Raw genomic sequence first — 26,848 nt, 5'->3', positions numbered from 1 at the left:
TACGCTAACATTGAGTTCTTATCCTCATTATTCCCAAACCTCCCTATGCCTGGCTTTGAGCTGCCCTGGAGAATCTTTACTGCCAGGCACTGAACAGCATTCCTCATTCCATTCAAATCATGTGACAGTGTGACCTTTTCAACTCTCTCTGTCTGTATATAGATATAGGCGGGGCGGAGCTGAAACCCCCTCAGGCATTATACCAAGCTCCATTCACACGGGTATTATACCAAACCCCATTCACCCGGGCATTATATCAAGCTCCATTCACCCGGGCATTATACCCAACCCCATTCACACAGGTATTATACCAAACCCCATTCACCCGGGCATTATACCAAACCCCGTTCACCCGGGCATTATACCAAGCTCCATTCACCCGGGCATTATACCAAACCCCATTCACACGGGCATTATACCCAACCCCATTCACCCAGGCATTATACCAAACCCCATTCACACAGGTATTATACCCAACCCCATTCACATGGGCATTATACCCAACCCCATTCACACGGAGGTGTTGCAGTCCAAAATACTCTCTTATAATAATAGAAAACCTAAGCGGTCAGTGAATTAATGCATTTAACACTTAATTTGCTGAAAGCAAAGACCACCTTATTGCTTGTATTTAAAGATTGTATACATTCATTTTTTATTTTATTTTTTTTAAATCATGACTTGGTTTATAAGAGCACTCCAGTAACCTCACAACCAAAAGGACAATTTCCATTAAAATAACAGAAATGATACATATTTATACTTCAGTATATTCTTTAAAATAATTCAGGCTTCTGCTCTGCTTTTGTTGATGAGACTTTGCTAAAGTAACACTTTCATGCCAGGGTCTTTGTTTTTAAGGAATAAGTATCTTATAATTGTATTTATTACCATCCCTTTATCATTCAGGGGGCTCTTTATTGCAACTGCATTTCTCTGCTAGGGCTGTGCTCAGGAAGCTCTCCTCTGAGTTCAGGAGCTGCTGCTACAGATACAACCCAGGCCAGATCATCCAGTGATCTGCCACTTTCGGTTTCCTTTTGTTTTGCTGGTGGTAATATACTAGCTGTGCACTAGATGGCTCTGGCATTTACTGCTATAAAAAAAAAAAAAAAGATCTGGCCTATATCTACAACAGCAACTAAAATGGAAGAGCAGCTCCTGAACTCAAAGTCAAAGCAACAGATGTTAAAGCCAGGCTGCCTGTTGTCACGTTTGAAGAAACAGGAACAAGCATCAATGAGTGCATTCCATGAAGAACAGAACATGTGGTCAACCTATCAAGCATCTCCCACGGCCACAGCAATTACCTCAATCTGATGAGCATGTCTGGGATGAACTGGAATCTTCTGCCTGCCTCTCTGCAGTGACTGAAACATTACCAAGTGAACGGAACCCTGCCAGCACCTTGTGCAGTCTGGACCACGTCGAGCTTTGTGAACAGAACCCTGCCAGCACCTTGTGCAGTCTGGGCCACGTCAAGCTGTGTAAACAGAACCCTGCCAGCACCTTGTGCAGTCTGGACCACGTCAAGCTCTGTGAACAGAACCCTGCCAGCACCTTGTGCAGTCTGGGCCACGTCAAGCTGTGTGAACAGAACCCTGCCAGCACCTTGTGCAGTCTGGACCACGTCAAGCTCTGTGAACAGAACCCTGCCAGCACCTTGTGCAGTCTGGGCCACGTCAAGCTGTGTGAACACAACCCTGCCAGCACCTTGTGCAGTCTGGACCACGTCAAGCTCTGTGAACAGAACCCTGCCAGCACCTTGTGCAGTCTGGGCCACGTCAAGCTGTGTGAACACAACCCTGCCAGCACCTTGTGCAGTCTGGACCACGTCAAGTTGTGGTCAGCGAAGCCGAACCCAATATTAGGTACATGTCGTAATCAAGTGACCAGGCTGTGTTTATTAACAATTTGAACTAATCTCGAGGGACATCAAAAACTGAAGATTAGCCCAGAAGAACAGGCAGGAGTCTCATTCTCTACCAGATTATTAATATTTGAAATTAGGAAATAAAGAAACAGAAATACTGTGCAGAGTTTTCAGGAAGCAGGTGATGTTATAATTGGGTGGTACAATCTTACAGGTATTCAAGCCAAAAAAAATTACAATTCAAATATGCACTAGTCCACGAAAAAGAGAATTAACAAAAACAATAAAACCAAGACAACTAAAAAAACAGAAAAGACACCAAAATGGCCATTCACAGAAAGCAGCAGCAGTAATCATGATAATAATAATAATAATAATAGTCATAGTAGTACAAGGAGCAGTACAGTTAGATGCCTATCGGGTTTCTTAAAAATCAATTTCCAAACATCTCCTAAAATTAAGATATGAAAATGAAGGCCACAGAGTCCAAGTGAATTCGAGGAAGAAGCAAGAATTAGTCATCATTATAGTTAGTATTTATTAGTTACATGTTTTCTTTTGCAATAGATTCTAAATTCATTCATTGTCCTTGTTAGATTTTGTTTAACAAGATCTCTCTTCTCCCTCTCTCTCTCCTTTCCAGAAACTGCTTTCTTTTTATTTTATTGTATTTAGTACTTCTCGTCCAATTTCATTTCTTTCTGGAGTGCGTTTCATTCCGTCTCTCACTTTCTCTCATTCCTTTTCTTTGTTATTTTTAAAAGAGGGATTGCTTCAATGCGAGTTTCCGTTTTGATCCAAACATTTCAAACTGACATAAAAGGTGGACTTTTCAAAGCAATACTGGTACAAACCACACATGGGCAGTCACTGTACCGAACAGGAAATTAATAATTCAAACAAGTTCTTTCAAATGGTTGAACAGACGACTGGTTTTAATCAAGTCACTCCTTTTGATTTCCAAATGTGTTTTTCACATAGGACTTTATAGGTTAGTAGATAACACTTAGGAGGAGAATGCGTTGTATCATAGAGTGGCAAGGGGGTGGAATGGGTTTCCAAGGGTTACTGAGTCATGTAACTGATGCTGAATCTCTGGGATCCTTTTGAAATGAATCCACTACTAGGAACTGGACGAGCTCTGATGGGCTAAATGGCCTCCTATCGTTCATGATGAATAAAAATGAAACTCAAAGTACACCCCAAACTGCAGTTTATTTAATCAACCTTTTTAGTACTGCTTACAGGGGTAAAATCTAAAACAAGTGTTTAATTGTGAAAATCTTAACTGAGAACACAGGTTCCTCTGTGATCCTTCCTCCAAATCAAGGATATTCTCAAGCGAAGTTTATACTTTTCCTGTAATTGTTTAAGAAAAAAAACTAAAACCATGTGTAAATCATGGTTGTCAATGAGGCTTACTGCAAGCATTTGAGTTTCCAGCAAGTTTAAATCTCAGCTCCATACTGTTAGTCTCTCGGTTTTGTTTCAAGTCTTCTATAAAATGTCTCTGCATCGCATTAAGTCTTTCTTTAATATAAAATGACTATTGTATATAAAAGGTGGGCAATTCCATCTGTTATTGCAAGCAACACCTGTCTCAGAGAAAAGCTTTGATTATTCTGCATTAATAATACTGCCACAGAAACGCTCTCCCCATTACCAGGGTTATTTTTATTTCTTGTCAATGGATAGTGCCATTCAGACCAGGACTGAATTGAACATTGCAGGCAATCCATCCAACATTGCATCTTGTTAATCTTGTTTCTTCTTTAAAATAAGCCTGTGTATAACATTGTTAACAATCCCACTCTGATCTTTACTTTCATTAAAAAAATGGTAATGTTGCCAGGTCCATTTTGCAAGCTTGCTGTAAAAAATACAATGTAAATACAAATGATGGGGAAGTTGTTCTAACTCCACATTGCAAGCAAGGACCCTCCTCTTTCCTCCCTCTCTTTCCATTCCATTTTTGGTTAAAATCATTCTATAGAATAAGGTTGCTTGTTGATATTCCTCTTGAAGTCTCTGGCTGATCTTTTGTGTTGAAAGTTATTTGAGCTGACAAAACAAATCCATCAATCTTGTTTTGTACTTTAATTCATTCTACAAGTCTGAAACGTGCAGCTCTGAAGAAACATGCATTCCAGTAAACATGGACTTTCATTGCAAAACATCAGGTACTACTGTGGGGTGAAGAAATGTGTTTGCACAAGCCTTGCTGCTTTTGCATAGTGTTGCACTTCCTTGGTCAGCTGCAGGGTGACAATGATCCTCCCCCAAGCCAGTAACCCCAAGACACTACTGATCGAGGAGGTGCAAGGTGTAAGAGATTTCCCGAGTCCAAGGCACGCAAACAAACTTGTTTTAACCTGGTGTTGTAGCAGATGTTTTAAAATGGAAATACAGGTTTTCTGTGACATGTTTGTTTCAAAACAGTCCATCTGAGAGTCATGTAGCGAATGGGCTCCCCTTGCTCAGGTATATCACTGAAATGAGCAGGTATGTGCAGGAGGTTGAGAAACAAGGACCCTGGTAAATCTGCTCAATGTACCGATTCTCATCGCAGCATCAATACGTCTCATCTGAAAGTTTGTAGGTTTACTAGAACAATTTAACATCAAACTACTGATCATATTAATATACTTATTGAGTTCCGAAACCTAGGATAGGTACAGTAGGGCTAGTGTGAGTTTCTAACCTTGCTCAAACTCCTAGCTCCTGATCATTTCAGCAATAGACTTAATTGAGGGGAGTTCTGAACCTCAGGACTGGGTGCAGGAGTTTCAAGCCCTGTAATGGAGATGCAAAACATGTTTAAGGAATCTTTTTGTGAGTTGCAACTCCTTTAGTCTTGGTTAATTGCTGGAGCTCCGTCATGTCCAGCCCTCAATGACGGTCTCTCTCACTCTCCTCTACGTGAGCTGGTGTGGTGCCTCCAGCATCTCCATGAGGAAGGTGTCGATGGGAGTGTCTCCAATCAGCTTGAAAAAAAACAGGTGCTCCAGGCATTTTAGACCAATCGAGCGCAGCGCTGGCAGACGGAGGAGGAGCTTAGCGAACCTGGGAGGAGGGGCCACAAGAGAAAGGGAAGAAAATAGTTCGATGACATAAGCACTGGACCCATTACTATAAAAACAAGTACTCCATAGGGGTTATTTTTCTTACACTGAATGTGTGAAACTGAACGACAATGGTTTAGACTTGAAGTCAGTCCAGGTTGATTGCTGCAAAATTCTTTATGTTTTTAGCATTGCTTTACAGCCTCCACTTAGTTGGTTCAAATTAGTTTCCCTTATATTTGCAATAACTCTTATTCTATTACAAGACCTCAAATTCTGTGTCTCACAATCCAGACAGCAGTCCTAAAATTTTTAGAGGGAACTGCCAGCTAAACAAACAGGGACCTCAGACTCTTGGGATGAACATTCCCTGAAGCCAAGATTCAGACATTTTCAATTTTAAATACACCCCTGCAGCGATGCAGTATGGAGAGTGCACAAACACACACACTCTCTCTCTCTCTCTCTCTCTCACCTGCCCTGCTGGTCTGGGTATCTCTGCTTGCAGTAGGACTCCAGGGAGGCATAGACCTTCTCTCTCAGCAGCTCCACCTCACTGGGGTTAGACAGCCCCTTCGCATCTTGCAAATCGAAATGGCTGGTGTTTATTTTCAGTGATGAACAGGAACAGGCAGAAGCAATGGAGTAACTTTACAGTGGTTGGCCAATTAAGACAGAAAATAAAATACCAAGGCAAAAAACATGAGCTAAATAAAGAAGCTGGACACTGCTACAGGAAAGTGCCAGCTTGTTGAATGCATGTCTTGATACACCAGTCTCACACCAGCTCTGTTTTACACACAACCATCTTTCTGCAGCTTTACAGGAGCACAGGGCTCACTAACTAGAGCTCAGGACAGAGCTTTAAAGCAAATACAACAAATATACACTAATGAGCTCTTAAGGTAGAGATGCTGCTCTGGTCAGTGCTCTCAGCTGGCTCTGCTGTGTGTCTGCGATTCGCACACAGACTGTTTCTTTCCTCTTCCCTGGTTCCAGTTCCTCCCAGACACACAGGACCTGCACTCCTGCACTGCTAAGTATTTTCATATGTATTTGGCTTCAAGTTACATTGATGTATTCTCGCAACCAAAGGTCATGTTTAAAAATAGTGATTGCAGTTATGAAGTAATGGGGGATTTCACTCCATTACAATATAACAGAGTTCATAAAGAGTGGAGACAACCCTTCACAACCACGCACACAGGGACAACCCTTCCTTCCAGGGGCTTGTGGGTTTTTAGGCCGCCTTCATTCGTGGAATAACCACACCACTCCTGAGAATGTCCTCTGTTTACACAGTCTCTCCCTGTCCCTCTCACCTGGGTTGAACAGTATGATGGCTCGCAGGCAGCCTAGCTCCGTCTTGTCCATCTGCATGTCTCTCATCTTTGAGACGAGCTCAGTCAGCACCCTGCACAGAGACACAGATTCAGGTCAGTACAATAGAGGCTGCTGATGGTCACGGGTTACCTTTCCCACACAGCCTCACTATTGGCAGTGCTGGAGATTTCTAGGGCAGTTTTGTATTTCTAAAAGGTTCCAGCCACAATCAACCTTTTAAACAGTATGGCAACAGTGGCTGTAAACCTGTGGAAGATGCGCCCCCACACTGTAGATGTGTATTTTGTATTAAACCTGTATCAATGACGGCGTGTCTCCCGATTGAATTCTGTATGAACAGGGCGACGGTTCTGACCGAGTTCTGTATGAACAGGGTAACGGTTCTGACTGAGTTCTGAATGAACAGGGTGACAGTTCTGATTGAGTTCTGAATGAACAGGGTGATTGTCCTAATTGAGTTCTGTATGCACTTGTATTACATGGTCATGCATTAACAGTTTGACTGTGGCTGGTTTTTGTGAGTGACTCCCTGTCGGTGAGGACCCCACACTGAACACCTGTATTTCAGCACCGAGGTGCTCCTGAGACCTGTACTGACAGCACTTCAGGTATCTACTTACCTGTCCAAGATGGTCTTGTATTGTACAGACAGTATTAACACAGATGGCGCTGTACAGACAGTATTAATGGAGATGGTCCTGTACAGACAGTATTACATACAGGGAGTGAGTCTGAGCACCATTCTGCATCTCAACATACAGCCCCTGCAGTGGCTGGTACTGGTTCCCTGCTCACCTGTCAAAGATGGCCCCCACTCCAGCGCTGTGCGCGCTGTTCCGATGCACGTGCAAACCAGTCGCCAGCAAGATACCGTCCTTCACAGTGATGGAGCGATGAGAGAACGAGGCAATGAGCAACTCGTTCCAGCCTGAGAGGAGAGGAGAGTGTGAGGAGAGCACGAGGGCAGAGATAGTGTGAGAGAAGAGAGCAAGAGGAGAGGAAACGAATGTGAGACAGAAGGGAGGGAGTATGAGAGGAGAAGAGTGTGAGAGGATGGGAGACCGCATTAGAGAGACAATGCATTTGCAAATTAAAACCCAGAAAAGCAAGTGGCCCTGATCAGATCCTCAATGACATTTTGAAGCACAGCTACTGTACTCTGCAGGCAGTTCTGTGAGGCTGTTTAACCTCGTCCTGCTGTCTGGACCACTAGAACCACCACGGCAGTCATTTTGACAGTTTGAGGTTTTAAAATTTAAATTACTCTGCGTGTCTGAAAGTTATGCGGTTGTCCGTTTATAGCAGAAAACTGCAAAGCAGCAGGCTGCTGCAGCTCAACCTGGATTCAGTGCTGCACAGACTAACACATGTAAGAGAAAACGTGTTACTTTCACTTTAAAATTACAAAATAATTTTGTTTTTACAGCTTTGTATACCTGTTTACACACTAGTTTCTTTTGAATTTTTTATTTTATTACCACATATAAAGTAGAGCTTTATATGTGGCAAGTCAGAAAATAAACCCTTTTATATTTAATTGTTCATTTAAATATTGTTTTGGCTGAGCAGACGTTTGATATGACGTGCCGGAATAAAACTTTTGAGTTGTATCCGATAGTTTGTCTTTCATTTTAATACTGATATTGTGTAAAATGTAATGTCATAATGACTGCTGGCAGCGGTTTTAGGTACGAGTATAACGTGGCAGTTCTTGTGTTGAGGAATGGGGAGAGGGGCTCATCACCCCCATCTACAAGAGAGGAGACACTCAATCCACAAATCCACACAGGGGTCTGTGTGGAGCTCTCAAATCCACACAGGGGTCTGTGTGGAGCTCTCAAATCCACACAGGGGTCTGTGTGGAGCTCTCAAATCCACACAGGGGTCTGTGTGGAGCTCTCAAATCCACACAGGGGTCTGTGTGGAGCTCTCAAATCCACACAGGGGTCTGTGTGGAGCTCTCAAATCCACACAGGGGTCTGTGTGGGGTGTAACCTCAGCAAACTATTCTGTAGCATCACAAATCACAGAGTAGCATAATTCCTAATGAGTGCAAGCATGCAGAAATTCTTCCGGGCTAAAAGGTATTGACAGAAGGAAGAATACGTGGCGACCTAATTCAAGCATTCAAAATTCTAAAAAAGTGTCGACCCAAGGATTATAAATAAGTGAATTGTGAGGGTCTGGAATCAACTCCCCAGTAATGTTGTTGAAGCTCCAAAAGACAGCATTTAAAAAAAAAAAAAAAAGAGAAATAAGCATTTGATTCTCTATCACCTTAGACTGTACCTCAAACTGCTAGTCAAATTCAATCTATGTACTCAGCAGTACAGTGTAAAGTAAAGCTTAATGGCAAGCTGACTGGTCCCTTTAGCAGAAGAGAGGAGTGAAGTGAGACAGCGCTGTAGCCTCAGCCCCACACTCCAACATTTAAATCTGATCTGCCTGGTCTGTTTGAACAGGTGTCCATCAATCTGCCAATCAAAGCACTAAAAGAGAAAGCTCTCAGAGCACACTAGACCATTAAAAACACTGGCTGCATTTAATCACAGAGAAAGCTCTCACAGCACACAAGACCATTAAAAACACTGGCTGCATTTAATCACAGAGAAAGCTCTCACAGCACACAAGACCATTAAAAACACTGGCTGCATTTAATCAGAGAGAAAGCTCTCAGAGCACACTAGACCATTAAAACACTGGCTGCATTTAATCAGAGAGAAAGCTCTCAGAGCACACTAGACCATTAAAACACTGGCTGCATTTAATTAACCATAAAAACACTGGCTGCATTTAATCACCCTACAGCATTATTACTCAAGCTGTTTGACAGCATAATTCAGCCAACCCAGCTCTCTGGGAGTGAATTCTGGGGTACAACCATAAGTGCAGATTACTCAAAGTGGGATAAAAACCCCACAGAAATCACACACCACCTGTTCTGTAAAGAGATCCTGTGCACACACACACACACAGTGTCCCCCAACAATGGCTGCAGAGCAGAGCTGGGGAGAGATACTCTGCTGATCCCCTTACAGAAGAGAGGAACTCAATTCAGAAAGCAGCTCAAACTCCCTCCACTTCCCAGCACTGGAACCAGCCTCAGGCAGTGCACTTGAACCATCTTTGCAGTACTGCATGCATCCCTCTCCTCCAGAGCTGGCACTGAAAAAAACATAGGCTGTGCCCTGGTAGAAAACTACACCCTCTACTGGAGAAAACAATTAAATATCAAAACAAATGCCATTGCTACAGTTTTACAACAGAGAATACACACTGGCAGAGTATCTAATTCTATAAAGTCCTGTCAAAGGGCCAAAGACACATAATAGACGAGCCCGACTATCATTGTTAATTTCATGTCTGTTCTTTTGTGTTAATGCATTGTAGCTTTGGCAATACTTATTGAACTTGCCATGCCAATATGGTACCTGAACTTGAGGAGGGGGAGCGCAAGAGTGGAGAAGAGAGGAGAGAAGTGGGGAGAGTGTGAGTGGTAAGTGTAAGCTGACAGAGAGAGAAAGTGTAAGCTGTGAGAACAGTGATGAGAGACAGGGGGGAGGAAATTCATACCCCTCAGAGAAGTGAGGGAGGGACGGACACACACTCGCACTCACTCACCTGCTCTGAGGAGGATGACCTGGTCGTCCAGCGGAAGCTCCGAGAAGTGAGGGATTCTCTTGGCCCACTCCACCAGTGTGAAGAGCTGCTTGTCAGCCGCTTGGCAGATATTAGTGACGGGGTCATTGGGCTGAGAGAAAGAGAGAAGAGGTGAGGGTTACCTGTGTCAGTGTGTGTGTCAGTGTTACTTACAAAGTTTGCAGTGTGTCAGTGTTAGTTTGCAGTGTGTGTGTGTCAGTGTCACTCACACAGTTTGCAGTGTGTTTGTGTTAGTGTCACTCACACAGTTTGCAGTGTGTGTGTGTCAGTGTTACTCACAGTTTGCAGTGTGTGTGTGTGTCAGTGTTACTCCCAGAGTTTGCAGTGTGTGTGTGTCAGCAGTGTACTCCCAGTTTGCAGTGTGTGTGTGTGTGTGTCAGTGTTACTCCCAGAGTTTGCAGTGTGTGTGTGTGTGTCAGTGTTACTCCCAGAGTTTGCAGTGTGTGCGTGTGTCAGTGTCACTCACAGAGTTTGCAGTGTGTGTGTGTCAGTGTTACTCCCAGAGTTTGCAGTGTGTGTGTGTCAGTGTTACTCCCAGAGTTTGCAGTGTGTGTGTGTCAGTGTTACTCACAGAGTTTGCAGTGTGTGTGTGTGTCAGTGTTACAGTTTGCAGTGTGTGTGTGTCAGTGTTACTCACAGAGTTTGCAGTGTGTGTGTGTCAGTGTTACTCACAGAGTTTGCAGTGTGTGTGTGTCAGTGTTACTCACAGAGTTTGCAGTGTGTGTGTGTCAGTGTGTGTGTCACTCACAGAGTTTGCAGTGTGTGTGTGTGTCAGTGTTACAGTTTGCAGTGTGTGTGTGTGTCAGTGTTACTCACAGTTTGCAGTGTGTGTGTGTGTCAGTGTTACTCACAGAGTTTGCAGTGTGTGTGTGTGTGTCAGTGTTACTCACAGTTTACAGTGTGTGTGTGTGTCAGTGTTACTCACAGTTTGCAGTGTGTGTGTGTGTGTGTGTCAGTGTTACTCACAGAGTTTGCCATGCCGGCTGTGCCGTCAGCATGCAGCTCTGTTTTCTGCTCCACGGCCATCTCTGCGTCCAGGATCTTCTCCACTGGCATCTCCTCGTTCACCCCGCTGGTGGACTCCACCTCTCCCTCCTTCTCCTTATTGCGCTGCCTCTCCTCCTGCACAGCTGCACAGAGACAGAGACAACATCTAGTTAGTGCAGCGTCACACATACCTACCCCATTCGCTCACACACACACGTATATCGGGTTTATAAAGACTGCATAGACTCCCATATAGTGCAGATTTCCTATTCTAAAGGAAAACAGAGGGGCCTGGGGGAGGGAGGGAAGATCAACAATAATGAAAAGTTGGGGCAAAAATAAATGCTTTCAACGTTTGCTTTGTTCAAATTAAGCCTTTAAAACATTAACACAAGGTTAGGTAGGTTTTGTCACACACACACGTATATCGGGTTTCCAGATTTTTTTTTTTTGGGGGGTGGGGGTTGGGGGGGGGGGGGTCAACAATAATGAAAAAATTACATAGTGTTAATGGGACATATGGTGTACTGTGTTCACACTTAAAACCATTGTATTACAACCCTGTAGCACAATATATATGACCTCGTACACATAGTGAAACCATTCCAGACAAACCACTTCAACATAATAGAATTACATCTCAAACTCAAGAAACCACCCCCCGCACACACGACAGGGCAGCTTTACCAGTGTTTACTGTTTGAAAAGACTTTCTAGTGGGTTCTACTAGATAGTCAAAACGCTCTTCCATTGTAAAACTAGTAAAAAAATACATAAATTCTAACACATTTTCACAACTTGAATCCATTGGTATTATAACTTAATAAAATGTAAATAAACACTTGCTTTGAATTTTTACAGGTTTGCCCTTGATTGAATACAAGCTTTTTCACGCACACACAAACTTTCAGAAACACATTCACTCTCTCTCTCCCTCACACACACACACACACAGAGCTTCCCCCAACTCCCTTTTTCTGCTTACTGCGTTGTCGTTCATCTTGGACAACTAGAGGGGGAGACAGAGAGAAGGAGAAAGGGCATTAATACAGTCTTCTCTCACTCTCTCCATCATTAAACTACACAGAGAGGGGAGAGAAAAAGGGGGTTGACATAGCCTTCTCTCTCGATCATTAAACTACAAAGAGGGGAGAGAAAGAAAGGGTTGATATAATGCAAGCTTCTTTCTCTCGCTCTCTCTCTCTCCCCACTATCTAATCATTGCATTGGTTTCAGCACAGTGAAGCTGCTGTGCAACAGGAATCACTCCCAGCCCTGTGTCAGCACTGCTGTGCAATAAGTGTCACTCCCAGCCTTCTGTCAGTGCTGCTGTGCAATAAGTGTCACTCCCAGCCTTCTGTCAGTGCTGCTGTGCAATATGAGTGTCACTCCCAGCCCTGTGTCAGTGCTGCTGTGCAACAGGAGTCACTCCAAGCCCTGTGTCAGTGCTGCTGTGCAACAGGAGTCACTCCAAGCCCTGTGTCAGTGCTGCTGTGCAACAGGAGTCACTCCCAGCCCTGTGTCAGTGCTGCTGTGCAACAGGAGTCACTCCCAGCCCTGTGTCAGTGCTGCTGTGCAATATGAGTGTCACTCCCAGCCCTGTGTCAGTGCTGCTGTGCAACAGGAGTCACTCCAAGCCCTGTGTCAGTGCTGCTGTGCAATAGATGTGTCACTCCCAGCCGTGTGTCAGTGCTGCTGTGCAATAGAAGTGTCACTCCCAGCCGTGTGTCAGTGCTGCTGTGCAACAGAAGTGTCACGCCCAGCCGTGTGTCAGTGCTGCTGTGCAACAGAAGTGTCACGCCCAGCCGTGTGTCAGTGCTGCTGTGCAACAGAAGTGTCACTCCCAGCCGTGTGTCAGTGCTGCTGTGCAATAGAAGTGTCACTCCCAGCCGTGTGTCAGTGCTGCTGTGCAATAGAAGTGTCACTCCCAGACGTGTGTAAGTCCTGCAGCCTCCCTCACCTTCCCTCTTCATGCCCATGGCCAGGCATTTCTGGTAGCGGCAGTACTGGCACCGGTTCCTCTGCCGCTTGTCCACCAGGCAGTCCTTGTTATCTCTGCAGGTGTAGGTGAGGTCCTTCCGTACTGTGCGCTTGAAGAAACCCTTACAGCCTTCGCAGCTGTACACACCATAGTGCTTACCTGGAGAGAGAGAGAGAGAGAGAGAAAGAGAGAGAGAGAGATCAGAAAGTTTAACTCTTTATTAAAACTTTAAATGTATTATTCATTAATAATACACTGAGAATATAAAAATCAGTGAGAACAAAAACAGAACCTCTACAGCAGAGAAAAGACCTTCAAGAGAGATAAAAACAGAAGAAACGATGAAAAATAGCTTGAGAGTGCTGGACAGCCTGAAGAAGAGAAAGAAAGAAAGCTGTAGAGGTAGACAAAAGAAAAGTCTTTTTAAATATAATAAATCAACTAAAACAAAACCAGCTAAGCAGTTGATATTTAAATCAGAGTAGCAGCTGGATTGCTGACATTTGAATAGAGGGAATGGATACATGCAGCAACGCAGCATTGAAGGCAGATCTGGGCCAGGCCATCTGTGGAACTTAATACCCTGAGGAGGTCAAGATGCTTTATAAGAGCAGACTGCTGAGGAAATCTCCAGAGACACTGACTGCAGACTGCAGCCAAAATCAATCTGCTTTTCCACACAGAGCACCCTACTGCCTGGAACACAGCTCTGTGCACAACATACAGCAATGTCAAGAACAGAGGAGAGGGGGATCTGCAATGGGAGGCAGTAGTGTATAGGAGCAGACACTGACCCTGGACAGCACAATGCTCTCCATCAATGTGCATCATAATGGCACTATTATGATCCAGGGCAGTGAGGCCAGCCTGGAATTACTTGAGAAGAATTTCCAGGCTCTAAAAGAACTGGCTGAGAAGGAGAAGACACTCAAAGATGGAGCAGACTCAAAGCAGCAGCCCTCATCTGCAAATACCACACTACCCCAGCTCCCGAGTGAACAGCCCCCCTTATCAATGAGCACAGCTCCAGACTGCCAGCACAGTGAAGCACATGAAGGAATGCCTATCCGTGCTGGAGGTAAAATTTGCAGAGTTTAAGGAGCTCAACCTTGTACAGCAGCCAAGAGACGAGGGGAGGAAGCTGAGAACCAAGTCCACAGCTTCACTCATGGAGCTGGGAGCTGAGGTGGGGGAGCTGAGGCAGGTCAACAAGGCCCTGAGGAGCAGTGTTGCCACGTCCAGTTGGGCTATTTTAACACAGCCGCGGGAAACTTTGTCAACCTATCACTGAGCAGCAAGGCTGCCCTCAATCTGCACACTTCCACCACCCCACTGGTTGGCTTGAGCAATGCAAGTGTCAGCATAACGCTCACTACAACGTCTCCACACACACTGTCTTCCGTCAGGTCTGTTAAACACAAAACGGCATTCACAGGTGAATAAAACACTCCAGCACTCTCTCTGCCGCCACCTCAGATGTTCTCCGGTCCACAGAAGACAGCGATTTCGTCTCTCAGCTGTCAACATGTTATCCCTGAACGGCCTCCGAGCATGCATTTCATTTTCATGCAGACGGCGAGCTGCAGTCATTCTGCTGATGCGCGGGTTATTTCTTCCTGGAATTTCTCGTGCTGCGGTCTGAAAACAATTACGCAGATGGATCAGTTGAATGCGACTGTCCTGGGCAGGTGACCCTCTGCCATCCAGGACGTGGCCTGTCCCTCAGAGCAGGTTTCCTGGTTTTTCTGGACTAGTCTGCTGATTCTTGAAGCAGAACACCTAATTCTCCAGGCAACTTCTCTCACAGACAGACTGCCTTCAATTACTCAAGCGGGGCATGGTAGTATCTTTTGCTGTTCTTGTGTTAATTAAAATCATGTCTTTTAAAATGGCTATTTATACAGATTCATAAATCAACTCATTTTGGCAATTTTAACTCAACTCAAATACCAAACACTGAGCACCTGGTGTTTTTAGGAAATCACATGACTTGAGCTCAGTATTTTGTTATCCCAAGGAACAATACTACTGAAACAATCAACAAACCTATCTGCTCACTATTTAAAATGTAAATAACATTATGCATGTGCGCAGTGAGCTACTGATCAAAACATAAGACTGTTGCGTTTTCAATGTGCATCTATAGCATATATCTCACTGAATTAACCATTTATAGCACAAAAAGTACATCCTAGTATAGATGAAAATGGTTGAATGTAGTTTTAGACCAATAAAGGTTAGAACAGTGTTGGCAATGAGAGAGAAAATGTGTTTATTCACTTGCCACATACACTTTTAATCAGATCATTGTAATTTGCAATCCATAACAGTGTGTCCATTTTCTTTTTCTTTCACTGAGCTTATGGACTGGGCTTGAACTTTAAAAATGACAGTGTTGTCTGTTTGAGCTGTCTCTCCACTGAGCTGGATGCTTGCGGTTTGGATGTGGTTTTCTCCTCCTGCACAGAGTCACTCTGCTTTTGGGGGTGATGGTAAGACCAATAGTTTTTTGTTTCAGTTTTTTATTATTATTATTATTATTATTATTATTATTATTATTATTACTACACTTAGATTAGTAGGCTATACTTTAAAATATATACAGTGCTGTGCAAACATTTTAGGCAGGTGTGAAAAAATGCTGTAAAGTAAGAATGCTTTCAAAAATAGACATGTTAATAGATTATATTTATCAATTAACTAAATGCACAGTGAGTGAACAGAAGAAATCTAAATCAAATCCATATTTGGTGTGACCACCCTTTGCCTTCAAAACAGCATCAATTCTTCTAGGTACACTTGCACAAAGTCAGGGATTTTGTAGGCATATAGTCAGGTGTATGATTAAACAATTATACCAAACAGGTGCTAATGATCATCAATTAAATATGTAGGTTGAAACACAATCAATAACTGAAACAGAAACAGCTGTGTAGGAGGAATAAAACTGGGTGAGGAACAGCCAAACTCAGCTAACAAGGTGAGGTTGCTGAAGACAGTTTACTGTCAAAAGTCATACACCATGGCAAGACTGAGCACAGCAACAAGACACAAGGTAGTTATACTGCATCAGCAAGGTCTCTCCCAGGCAGAAATTTCAAGGCAGACAGGGGTTTCCAGATGTGCTGTCCAAGCTCTTTTGAAGAAGCACAAAGAAACGGGCAACGTTGAGGACCGTAGATGCAGTGGTCGGCCAAGGAAACTTACTGCAGCAGATGAAAGACACATCATGCTTACTTCCCTTCACAATCGGAAGATGTCCAGCAATGCAATCAGCTCAGAATTGGCAGAAAACAGTGGGACCCAGATACACCCATCTACTGTCCGGAGAAGTCTGGTCAGAAGTGGCCTTCATGGAAGACTTGCGGCCAAAAAGCCATACCTCCGACGTGGAAACAAGGCCAAGCAACTCAACTATGCACGAAAACACAGGAACTGGGGTGCAGAAAAATGGCAGCAGGTGCTCTGGATTGATGAGTCAAAATTTGAAATATTTGGCTGTAGCAGAAGGCGGTTTGTTCACCGAAGGCCTGGTTAGTGGTACAAGAATGAGTGTCTGCAGGCAACAGTGAAGCATGGTGGAGGTTCCTTGCAAGTTTGGGGCTGCACTTCTGCAAATGGAGTTGGGGATTTAGTCAGAATTAATGGTCTCCTCAATGCTGCGAAGTACAGGCAGATACATATCCATCATGCAATACCATCAGGGAGGCATCTGATTGGCCCCAAATTTATTCTGAAGCATGACAACGACCCCAAACATACAGCAAAAGTCATTCAGCGTAAAGAAGAACAAGGAGTCCTGGAAGTGATGGTATGGCCCCCACAGAGCCCTGATCTCAACATCAGAGTCTGTCTGGGATTACATGAAGAGAGAGAAGCAACTGAGGCTGCCTAAATCCACAGAAGAACTGTGGTTAGTTCTCCAAGATGTTTGGGCCAACCTACCTGCCGAGTTCCTTCAAAAACTGTGTGCAAGTGTACCTAGAAGAATTGATGCTGTTTTGAAGGCAAAAGGGTGTTCACACCAAATATTGATTTGATGTAGATTTTTCCTCTGTTCACTCACTTTGCATTTTGTTAATAGATAAATATAAACTATTAATTCACACCTACCTCAAACTTTTGCACAGTACTGTATATATTTATCAGCTCTGCAACGGTTTGCAATAGACAGCTTCCCAAAAACAACTCCAGCCCCCTGGTACAGTGGTGTTCTGTGCCGGACTGACTTTTTTTTTATTTTTATTTTTTTTTTTTAAATAGGTTTTTGGTGACAGTTGGCGTGGTTTTATCAAGACCATTTTTCCGTCCCTGCCATACAAGATCGTCTTGTTACAAACGATACAGAAACACACTCCAGCTTCGATCTTTCTGCCCCAACTGCATAACACCCTGCCGGCTGAGTCCTTTTCCTCAAGCCAAACCCACCTCTTCTTTACTTTTTTTTCCCCTTCATTTAAACGCAAACCCTCGCTTTCAACCGCATTTTAAATTACAATAACAAAATGATCCCTCTGGTTAACCGCTAGTTCTTCTCTACTCTTGACGCCTGCAATCTCAAAGCACAGCCAAAGTGATCTACCACCTGTCCAGCAGCAGCATTCAGTCACACACAGATGTAGAAGGCTCACACACACATCTCCACTCTGACTAGATGGCATGACCCAGCACCCAAACAACACTGGCAATACCGAAGCACAAAGCAGAACTGAATGGACAAACGGAAGAACATATAGGTTCTGGATCAAGCCATGTTGCTCAAATCTCTGTCGTAAATAGCAGCGCTCCCATGTCATAAATGTGCCACAATACATTTAACTAAGATTAATATTCTATCACATAAGTCCAGACCTGGGAAAGGCCATTTTGACTGAATTTTGTCTACAGACAAACAACTTTCACCTATGCTTATAACACCCATATATAAAAGTTGAGAAAATTTGACCCCCAATAACTACAGAGGTATCTGTGTGAGCAGGAATCTGGGGAAGGTGTTCTGCAGTATCATTAATGCCCAAATTCTGGCCTTTCTTACCAAGCACAGCGTACTGAGTAAGAGTCAGATTGGCATCCTACCAAACCACCACACCTCTGACCATATTTACACCCTAATAGACAAACACGTGCACCAAACTAATAAAGGAAAATATTCACCTACTTTATTCATTTGATTCAATTTGGCCAGAAGGTCTATTCTTTAAGCATCTCCAATGTGGTGTAGGGGGGTAAAGTATATGACATCGTAAAGTCAATGTATTCAGAAAATAAGTGTGGTGTGAAAATTAGTAACAAAAGAACAGAATTCTTCACACAGGGTTGTGGAGTGAGACAGGGCTGCAGTCTGAGCCCAACACTGTTCAACATCTACATAAATGAGTTGGCTACAATGCTGGAGTCTGCAGTCCCTGATCTCACTTTACACACAACAGAGATTAAATTCCTGCTCAAAAAAATGAAAGAAGTACATTTACAAAACCACCAACCCGCACCTAACCAAGATCATGCAGCAGTCTCTTGACACAGGGGTGGTACCGACAGACTGGAAAATTGCAAACGTAATACCGATCCACAAAAAGGGAAACAAAACTGAACCAGGTAACAACAGACCAGTAAGCCTGACTTCTATTATATGCAAACTTATGGAAACTATAATAAGATCCAAAATGGAAAATTACCTATATGGTAACAGGGTACTGGGAGACAGTCAACATGGTTTTAGGGAAAGGGAGATCGTGCCTAACTAACTTGCTTGATTTTTTTGAGGATGCAACATCGATAATGGATAATTGCAAAGCATATGACATGGTTTATTTTGATTTCCAGAAAGCTTTTGACAAAGTCCCGCACAAAAGATTAATTCTCAAACTGAACGCAGTTGGGATTCAAGGAAACACATGCAGATTAGGGAGTGGTTAACATGTAGAAAACAGAAAGTACTGATTAGAGGAAACAACCTCAGTACTGTGGTACACCTGGGCCCTGTATTAGTCCTCTGCTATGATCTACAAAACCTGGTATAGTAAGCATGATTAAATTTTCAGACGACACAAAAGAGGAGTGGCACACACTGTTGCAGCAGCAAAGGTCATTCAAAAATGATCTAGACAAGATTCAAACTGGGCAGATACATGGCAAATGACATTTAATAGAGAAAAGGCAAGGTACACCACAGGAAATAAAGAGTACACAGCACATAGTTAAGGAATCTATGAAAAAGACCTGGAGTTTTTGTTGAAAATCAGTGCATCAATGGGCTATAAAAAAGGCTTAACCTGGCTATAAATGCAAAGTGTTTAATTTAAGACAATGCACACATGTAAGACCTTGTATTGTGTTCATTCTGGTCACCTATATAAAAAAGATATTGCTGCTCTAGAAAGAGTGCAAAGAAGAGCGACCAGAATTATTCCGGGCTTAAAAGGCATGTCATATGCAGACAGGCTAAAAGAATTAAATCTGTTCACTTGAACAAAGAAGACTACGTGGCGAAATTCAAGCATTCAAAATTCTTTTGACAGGTCCTAAGGGACTTTTCAGTGAAAAAAGAAACAGGACCAGGGGTCACAAATGGAGTTTAGAAAAAGGGGCATTCAGAACAAATAGGAGACACTTTTTTACACAGAGAATTGAGGGTCTGGAATCAACTCCCCAGTAATGTTGTTGAAGCTGACACCCTGGGTGTCAAGAAGCTGCTTGATGAGATTTTGGGATCAATAAGCTACTAACAACCAAACGAGCAAGATCCGAATGGCCTCCTCTCGTTTGTAAACTTTCTTATGTTCTTATGACTTATGTAAAGTCACACCTGGGCCCTGGCAGTCTCCAGAAGAACGCCAGATCTCAGGGAAACAGGTACCGCTTCACTCTGGGCACCACCACCTTAGAGCACAGCACCAGTTACAATTACCTGGGTTTGAAAATCAGTGCATCAGGGAGTTTTAACCTGGCTATAAATGCATTAAAAGACAAGGCACACATGGATTGTTTATCCTATTAAAAAAAAAAAATAAATAAAGGCTTTACAAAATTAAACCACCAATAAAAACAAGATTAATCCTTTGCGGTCCTATGTCAGACCAGGTCCAACATTACATTTTTCCTTTCCCATCCAATGTCGGACCCTGTCTGACATCATCATAAAGACGTAAAGCACAGGTCTTTCTCCGGAAAAAGCCAAGAAAACCTTTCAATGGCCGAGTGAGACCGATAGGAGCCGGATGAAACCGAAAAAAAGGCGTATCTTATAGCCCCATCCACTACAGAGATAACAGACATAACAAAGGAGGTAGCTGCTTCTGCATCCAGCGCTCTACGACTATCACAGACATTTGCAGAGCTTTTTGGAAATGTTATAGTAATAAAATAATGACTTGGATCGCATTATTGAGGAATTTGGTGATAAAATGAGTGATCGAGAGGATTTATCAGTATGCACGTCTATAAAGAGGTATGTGAAAAATACAGCGAACAAAGGGCAGGGGCTTGACTGGAGATACAGTACTGAGTGTCCTGTTCTGATTCGATGCTTTTTAAACCTGTTTTACTCTGAAAAAAGCATATTTTAAAAGCGTGTGTAACATAAAAAGTGCTGAATAAATGGACTGCAAACGGTTAAAACGTTGACAGCATTATTCAGCCAATTTAGTACTGAAGTCTGGGGTCCCCTTATGAACCCTGAGTATAACAAACGGGATCAAAGCCCAACAGAACAGTTCCATTAAGAATTCTGCAAAAACCTCCTGCAGGTTCACAGGAGAGCAGCCAGCAGCGCCTGCAGGGCTGAACTGGGCCAGGTCCCCTTACTCCACTCCATACAGAAACGAGCGATGAATTACTGGTCCATCTACAACAGCAGGCTGACCCACAGTCCCACCGCCACACAGCACCGAGGAGCTCCACACTGTCCCACCACCACACAGCACTGCAGAGCGCCACACTGTCCCACCTCCACACAGCACCGAGGAGCTCCACACTGTCCCCAGAAGAGAATCCCCTCAGCCAACTGGTACTGAAGCCAATTGAGCCACATTAACACCAGAGAGCTTCAGAACAACTCCAGCATAAAACTCCCAGCCTCAAAAATAAGAAAAAACAATTCAAGCTTGGAAAACTAACAGAAACACCATTGGAAAAATGAAATTAAATCACTTGAGACTAGAATGCTATCCGCCCAAAAAAAAAAAAAAGTTGAATAAAAAGAATATCTTGTCAGGGTCAAAAATACAAAACAAAGGCTGAACCTGATCAAGTACAGGTCTCACTGACCATAGCCTGGCCGGCATAAAAAATCCTGGATAGCTAAAGAAAAGAGGCTGTGCTGTCACTGTGATATGGGAGAGGTAAAGGCAGAGAGGCCCTTTCTGTTACACTGCCCCCAATACAAACAAACCAGGGACACGTTCTTCCCCTAATTGGCCAATCAAGCAAAACAGAGAAAATAGGAGTCCTGTTAGGAGAAGAGCAGCAGGCAGCAGAGCTTGCTGTCCAGTGTGGAGCTGTCTGCCACAACCTGAGAAACAGCCCTGGGACCAGACATTATTGTTCATGATTGATACTGTAAATATGGAAAGGGGTGCAGATAGTAATGAGGGAGGGAAAGGGGGGGGGGGGTTATCTGTTTGGATTGAAGCAGTTGTTGAAGCAGAGACTATCGGATACTTCAAGAATAGATGCTCATGAACAATACTGTAAAACCCTCTCTGTGATCATAACAAGACCTTTAGCTAGCTGTCTGGAGGAAGGGCGGTCCGTTTAGCCACGGATTCCCAGAGGTTTCATTTCCCCTACTAGCTTGGTTAAGGTTTTTCTGTTTTAACTCTCCTGAGTGTTAACAGACCACACTTGCATCAAGGACAAGGAGCATAGGTGGGCCGAATGGCCTTTTCTCGTTCTAGAATCTCTTATGTTCTATTGTGTCTATTGACATTTTTGTTTAAGTGCTTTGGCAAAACAATTTTATTTTGTCATGCCAATATAGCCACGCGACAGTGAGCGAATTAATCCTAGTCAACAATCTCTCTTCCGACCTGTGAGGGCGCTGTGTAATATGAACAGTGTGCACCGGACTGGATGGTTTGGCAATTCAATCCAGGGTCAGCTGGAAGCCGGCCATCCAGAAAGAGGGCGGAGTCACAATACCAGAAGTCATTGCCTTAATGCAATAGGCTGTGTCAGTCATGGATTGGAGGATACGTGATTGCACTCGCTACTGAATGGGGCGTGACTGAGGGTATATGTGTTATGGTTACAGAAAGACCTGTAAAGGACATATAAACAAAGTACTGTGAGTGTATATTGTTGTCTTATCTGTCTGTTTAACTGTTGTTATTTGTTACTCCAGACAATAATATTTGGGAGCTGTCTCGCTAAGCCAGCATCAAACCCGCACTACTGTTGTCACCAATTATTGTATTAAACAAACACTTTGTACTAGGAGCACTCACTGTTGGACTTGTGATCGTGTGTGTATAAAGTGTGTGTCATTATTAGTATTATTATTTGGGGACTGAACCCCGTGGTTTACCTGCGCTATACACATCGTTGTGTAGCCAGGTATTATTATTTAAGGTTGCCAAACAAGCAACCCAGCACAAATAGAGTTGTTTTTCACAGTGAACTGTGTTGTGTTTGTTATGACTGAGCACTGCATCACCTTTACACCTGCACACTGCAAACCACTTCGCCACAAGCCTTTTTTAAATTGAATTTAAAATTGAGAGACAGAGACCAGGGGTTTAATACAGACAGAGAAAGAGAGACAGGGGTTTCATACAGACAGAGAAACAGACAGAGGGGTTTAATACAGAGAGAGAAAGAGAGACAGAGGGGTTTCATACAGACAGAGACAGCTGCGTGTGCCGCAGTGCTCACCTACAGAAAGAAACAGGACTGAAGACTCGTCCACAAAGCCGTTTGTGTCCGTGTCCGTCCCTCTCTCCCTGTCCCCCTGTGTCCTTACCCGAGGACCTGTCCCCACAGATCGCGCAGAGTCGTTTCTGTGACATCATGGGTCCCGGGCTGTGCGCTGGCATGCCCTTGAGTCCGAACGGGGGCTTGACGTCGTCCGAGCTGCTGACAGCGTGGAGCCCCGACACGCTCACTGTGGAGTTAATCTGCGGAGACACACAGAGAGCACAGGTTCAGTTCACTACATATACAGTTGGGTAGATAAGACTGCCCAGATGGAAGTCAGACTCCTACTGCATAGCAGTTTCACCCATTCCAGGTTTTATTACACGCTTCATCAGTCACAGTGTGTCCAATTAAGCTCCTATTTCTGGTTTCACTATATCAGACCGCTAGGCATTGGGAGTCATATTCCTATCTCTGGACCGCAAAGAAGGCTGCTCTAGTTAGTCTGTATGTTTTCTTGTGGCGTTGATCTGCAGAGACAGGTGGAGATCCACCGTAAGCGACTCAGGGTTACAAACAGACAGAGAGCACAGCAGAGCTTCCCAAGAACTCTCCCAGGTCTTCATTTCACCTAGATCCCAAATTAGTGAACTGAACAGGTTGGAAGAGGAGAGTAACCAATTTAAGGCTTGATTGAAACACAGTCCTGCATGTACAAGCTCATTGAAACTCAAGTTGTGGTCGACGACATTCAAAGAGAGACTGGCGGACGGCTTATTTACACTGGTACCTTCATTGTTAATGCTCACAGGCCTGTGCCCCACAGTGCTGTACTGTTGAGTATAGGACTTGTTTTAGGGGTACAGTGAGGGTGTATTTACTTGGATCTGGGTACATGCCTTTTCAAGGGCTGTGGATGGAGGGGATGCTTTCGGGAGTTGGAGGTACAGGACTCTACTGGTTACCTGGGGGCTGCTGATGGGTCCGTAGCCAATAGAGGGGGTGCTTGGCAGGCTGGGGGAGCCCATGGAGGAGCTGATGACAGAGAAGGGAGACCCCAGGCTGCTGATTGGAGAGTTCAGTGATGAGGTCATGGCAGCGGGGGGAAGGGGGGGGCTGCGCTGGGCTGCAGGAGAGCTGACCGAAGAACTGTCTGGACTTCTAGAGTCTGCGAGAGAGAGAGAGAGACACATATTCAACGAGGGAGAGTTACAAACACTTGGAGTCTGCGAGAGACATTCAGAGGAGGGGGTGGGTGGTTAACTCTTTCAGCACTGAGGGGTTGAATTAATTGGCCTGTACACCTGAAATCAACAGGTGCGTTTACACTAGCACAAATATTCCGCAACGAGCAGACAAGAGGACCAGTACACTCTGTAGTGCAAACGAAATATTCCGGCAAGACTGGAGAAAATACCCAACGGGCACTGGATGCCAACGTCATCACAGTGCGGCCTTCCCATCATTCATAAACAAGAAAACATTTTCAAACTTCCAAGTCATAATAAAGTCCTCATCACAGACTGGGCAACCCAAGATGCAGAGCATGTGACAGGCCCCGGTCCTCAGAACAGACTGAGCAATCCAAGATGGTTTCCACAACTTACTACACAAACAGGTAAAGCTTAACCTTAAACTGTGTAAACCCGCTTCCTTCTGTCGACTGCCTGAGAGCATCTGGAAAGGTTTCTGAAGACACAGAAACAATGCAGACACCAACAAACAAGATACAAGATATAAACTAGAAGAGACTGAGTCAAGCAGACAAGCGTTTCAGCCAGTGCCTTCATCACGGTTATTGATGAGCACAAGTATAGAGGTGGCTACAATGGGGTGAGGCTGCCGTTGGTAGAATAGTGCCACAGCATGCCAAACTATATCCTTCCCAAATGATTTTCAATGGCAACATAGACAGACAGTGACACTACAGTGGCAAAGCAATGGTTCTATCTTAAGCTAGAAGAAACTGATACCACCTTAGGCAAAAATCAAGCTGAAGTACAAGTCTTGTCTTCTTGAAGGCACTAGAGCCCAAACGCTTGTCTGCTTGACTCAGTTTCTTCTATTTTCCCACTCTATAACACGGATTCAGGTCAGTAGTTTTGAAAGAGAGAGACAGACACTTGGGATCCTGGATCACACCCAACAGAACAGGTGTCATTCAGAGAGACATTCACATAGTGCAAGACTCTGCCAAGTAACTGAAGACGAGAACCAGAAAGCTCACATTTAATTGAAACCTCGACCTCCCCTGGTGACTGAACCGTATTGAAACGCAGCACGCAGTCAATTAAGATTCCCAGTCTCAAAGCTCTTTGCTCTAACTGGCATGAGCGAATGGTTTCCATAAATAAATGAAAACACGACCCAAGAAAGTTCCCAAACCAGACATATAAAATAAATAGCCATCCTTTAGAACTGCTGGACTGGGTGTTTGTGATGAGGACGTCTGTCTTTATAATTAAAACTGATAATAAATACACAAAAAAGAACTACTTGTTCTGAATGACAAATGAAGAATGTTATCTTGTGTGCCACATACACAGCGGGGCAATGCTTCAGCCTGGCCCTTCAGTTCACATTGGGGGGGGGGGGGGGGGGGGGGGGGAGTTTACTTGGGGGTGAGTAAAGCACTTTTCAGGCCAAAACCGAAAAGTTTGTATTTTTATTTGTTTTAATTATTTCTACCACTTCCATGTAAGAGAGCAGTTCAGTAAGTGGGTAACACATATCAATCAAAGAACGGAAAAAATGTTGCCCCCTGCCAAATGTAGTCAACTAAAAGGCCAGGCAGAAACATTGCCCTGCTGTGTATGTGGCACACAACATAAAAATGTTTAAAATCTCTCCCCACCCCCGTCTGGGTGAAGCTGGCAGAGACTCCCCCAGCCATGCCCCCAAGCTATTTATAACTTTACTCCAGAATGGCAAGACCACTGGGCATTCCCATGCAGCATGTAAGAATGTGCCAGCCTCCCCCTGCATTGCCAGCACACATTAGTACTCAGTATACCTTCTCTGTGGAGCCTTGTAGGGGTCCAGTGATATCGATGTAGTATTTGTATTGTAGAAATTCTCTCCTCACCTCCCTACTACTAGCCCCAGAATTTGAAAAAATGTTTAACCACGTCTCGTCATCAATTAGGAGTTAAATCTCTGCCAGATAGTTTAGAGGTTTCCACAATCACCACTACACAGGTTATTAAATGTGTCATAGCTGCATGAGATTCTCCTACCAATTCTGTAAAACACTGCTCAAATCACAGATTGCTTTTTGTGCTGGAGATGCAGACCCAAGACAGCAGCGATACAGTCTCCGAGTTGCAAATATCTTCCAAACTGTTCCCTACCAATCAAGTTATACTTAGTTATCAACTCCTGGTATAACAAACACCCCATCTTTGTATAGGTCACCCAACAGTCATATTCCATTATAAAAACTTTAAAAAAAAAAAAAAAAAAGTCTTTCCTATGCGAAATACAGGGTTCCACCAATGGGTGAGGTAGCCTGTTTAAACTGAAAGAGACTGAACACTGTACGTGCCTTTGTCCGTATCTCTTGTGTTTTAAAATTGGGTTAGCACTGTCAACCCCACTCTTTTTTGGGGGCTCATTGCAATAAAACATCAATGGGGCAAAAAGGAGGAGTGAGTGACTTTTCTATTTGAACCTTATAAGTGCCCTCCAGTGCTGCACCAGTGTCGAGCTAACATGACTACTTAAAATGCTGTATTATACAGTTCTACGTTAGGGAGAGCCAGGTCTCTCCTACACCTTGGTGGCCTTTGCTGTGTGGCACTGTGAGCCTAAACAGGGCACACGTTGCTTTTTTTATTAAAATATCACTAAGTTGTAATTTCAGATCACATATTTGTTTATACATATCATCTGTGTACTTCCTTGCAAGTGCTTTCTCCAGCTCCTGAATTTGGAATTCGAATTTTCCCACCCTGTACTCCTGTCTCCCTTGTTTCTTTGAGGCGATCGCTATGACCTTGACTCTAACATAGGCTTTAGAGGCCTCCCAGACAGTAGCCAATATTGATTTAAAAAAAAAAAAACTTCAGGTCCTGTGCTAGGTCTTTATTA

General features: G+C 43.8%; 1 protein-coding gene across 2 annotated transcripts in view; it reads right to left on the bottom strand.

The window, feature by feature from the left end:
* Window positions 1–2,040: 2,040 nt before the first annotated feature.
* Window positions 2,041–26,848, bottom strand: part of LOC121299054 (retinoic acid receptor RXR-beta-A-like) — a 30,770-nt gene continuing 5,962 nt past the window's right edge. Inside the window, exons 2-11 of one of the 2 annotated variants that reach the window (XM_041226548.1) lie at window positions 23,725–23,927; window positions 22,866–23,019; window positions 12,887–13,066; window positions 11,912–11,935; window positions 10,906–11,069; window positions 9,901–10,030; window positions 7,075–7,207; window positions 6,258–6,349; window positions 5,411–5,516; window positions 2,041–4,936 (exon numbers count right to left, since the gene is read on the bottom strand). In XM_041226548.1, the coding sequence (XP_041082482.1) occupies window positions 4,789–4,936; window positions 5,411–5,516; window positions 6,258–6,349; window positions 7,075–7,207; window positions 9,901–10,030; window positions 10,906–11,069; window positions 11,912–11,935; window positions 12,887–13,066; window positions 22,866–23,019; window positions 23,725–23,927 (1,334 nt within the window). In that variant the 3' untranslated portion in view covers window positions 2,041–4,788. The remainder of the gene's footprint in view (window positions 4,937–5,410; window positions 5,517–6,257; window positions 6,350–7,074; window positions 7,208–9,900; window positions 10,031–10,905; window positions 11,070–11,911; window positions 11,936–12,886; window positions 13,067–22,865; window positions 23,020–23,724; window positions 23,928–26,848) is intronic. The other variant, XM_041226549.1, reaches the window with a different exon arrangement.

This window comes from Polyodon spathula, chromosome 24 (assembly GCF_017654505.1).
Source record: "Polyodon spathula isolate WHYD16114869_AA chromosome 24, ASM1765450v1, whole genome shotgun sequence".
Lineage (NCBI taxonomy): Eukaryota > Metazoa > Chordata > Actinopteri > Acipenseriformes > Polyodontidae > Polyodon > Polyodon spathula.
This window is presented reverse-complemented; position numbering and strand designations above follow the sequence as displayed.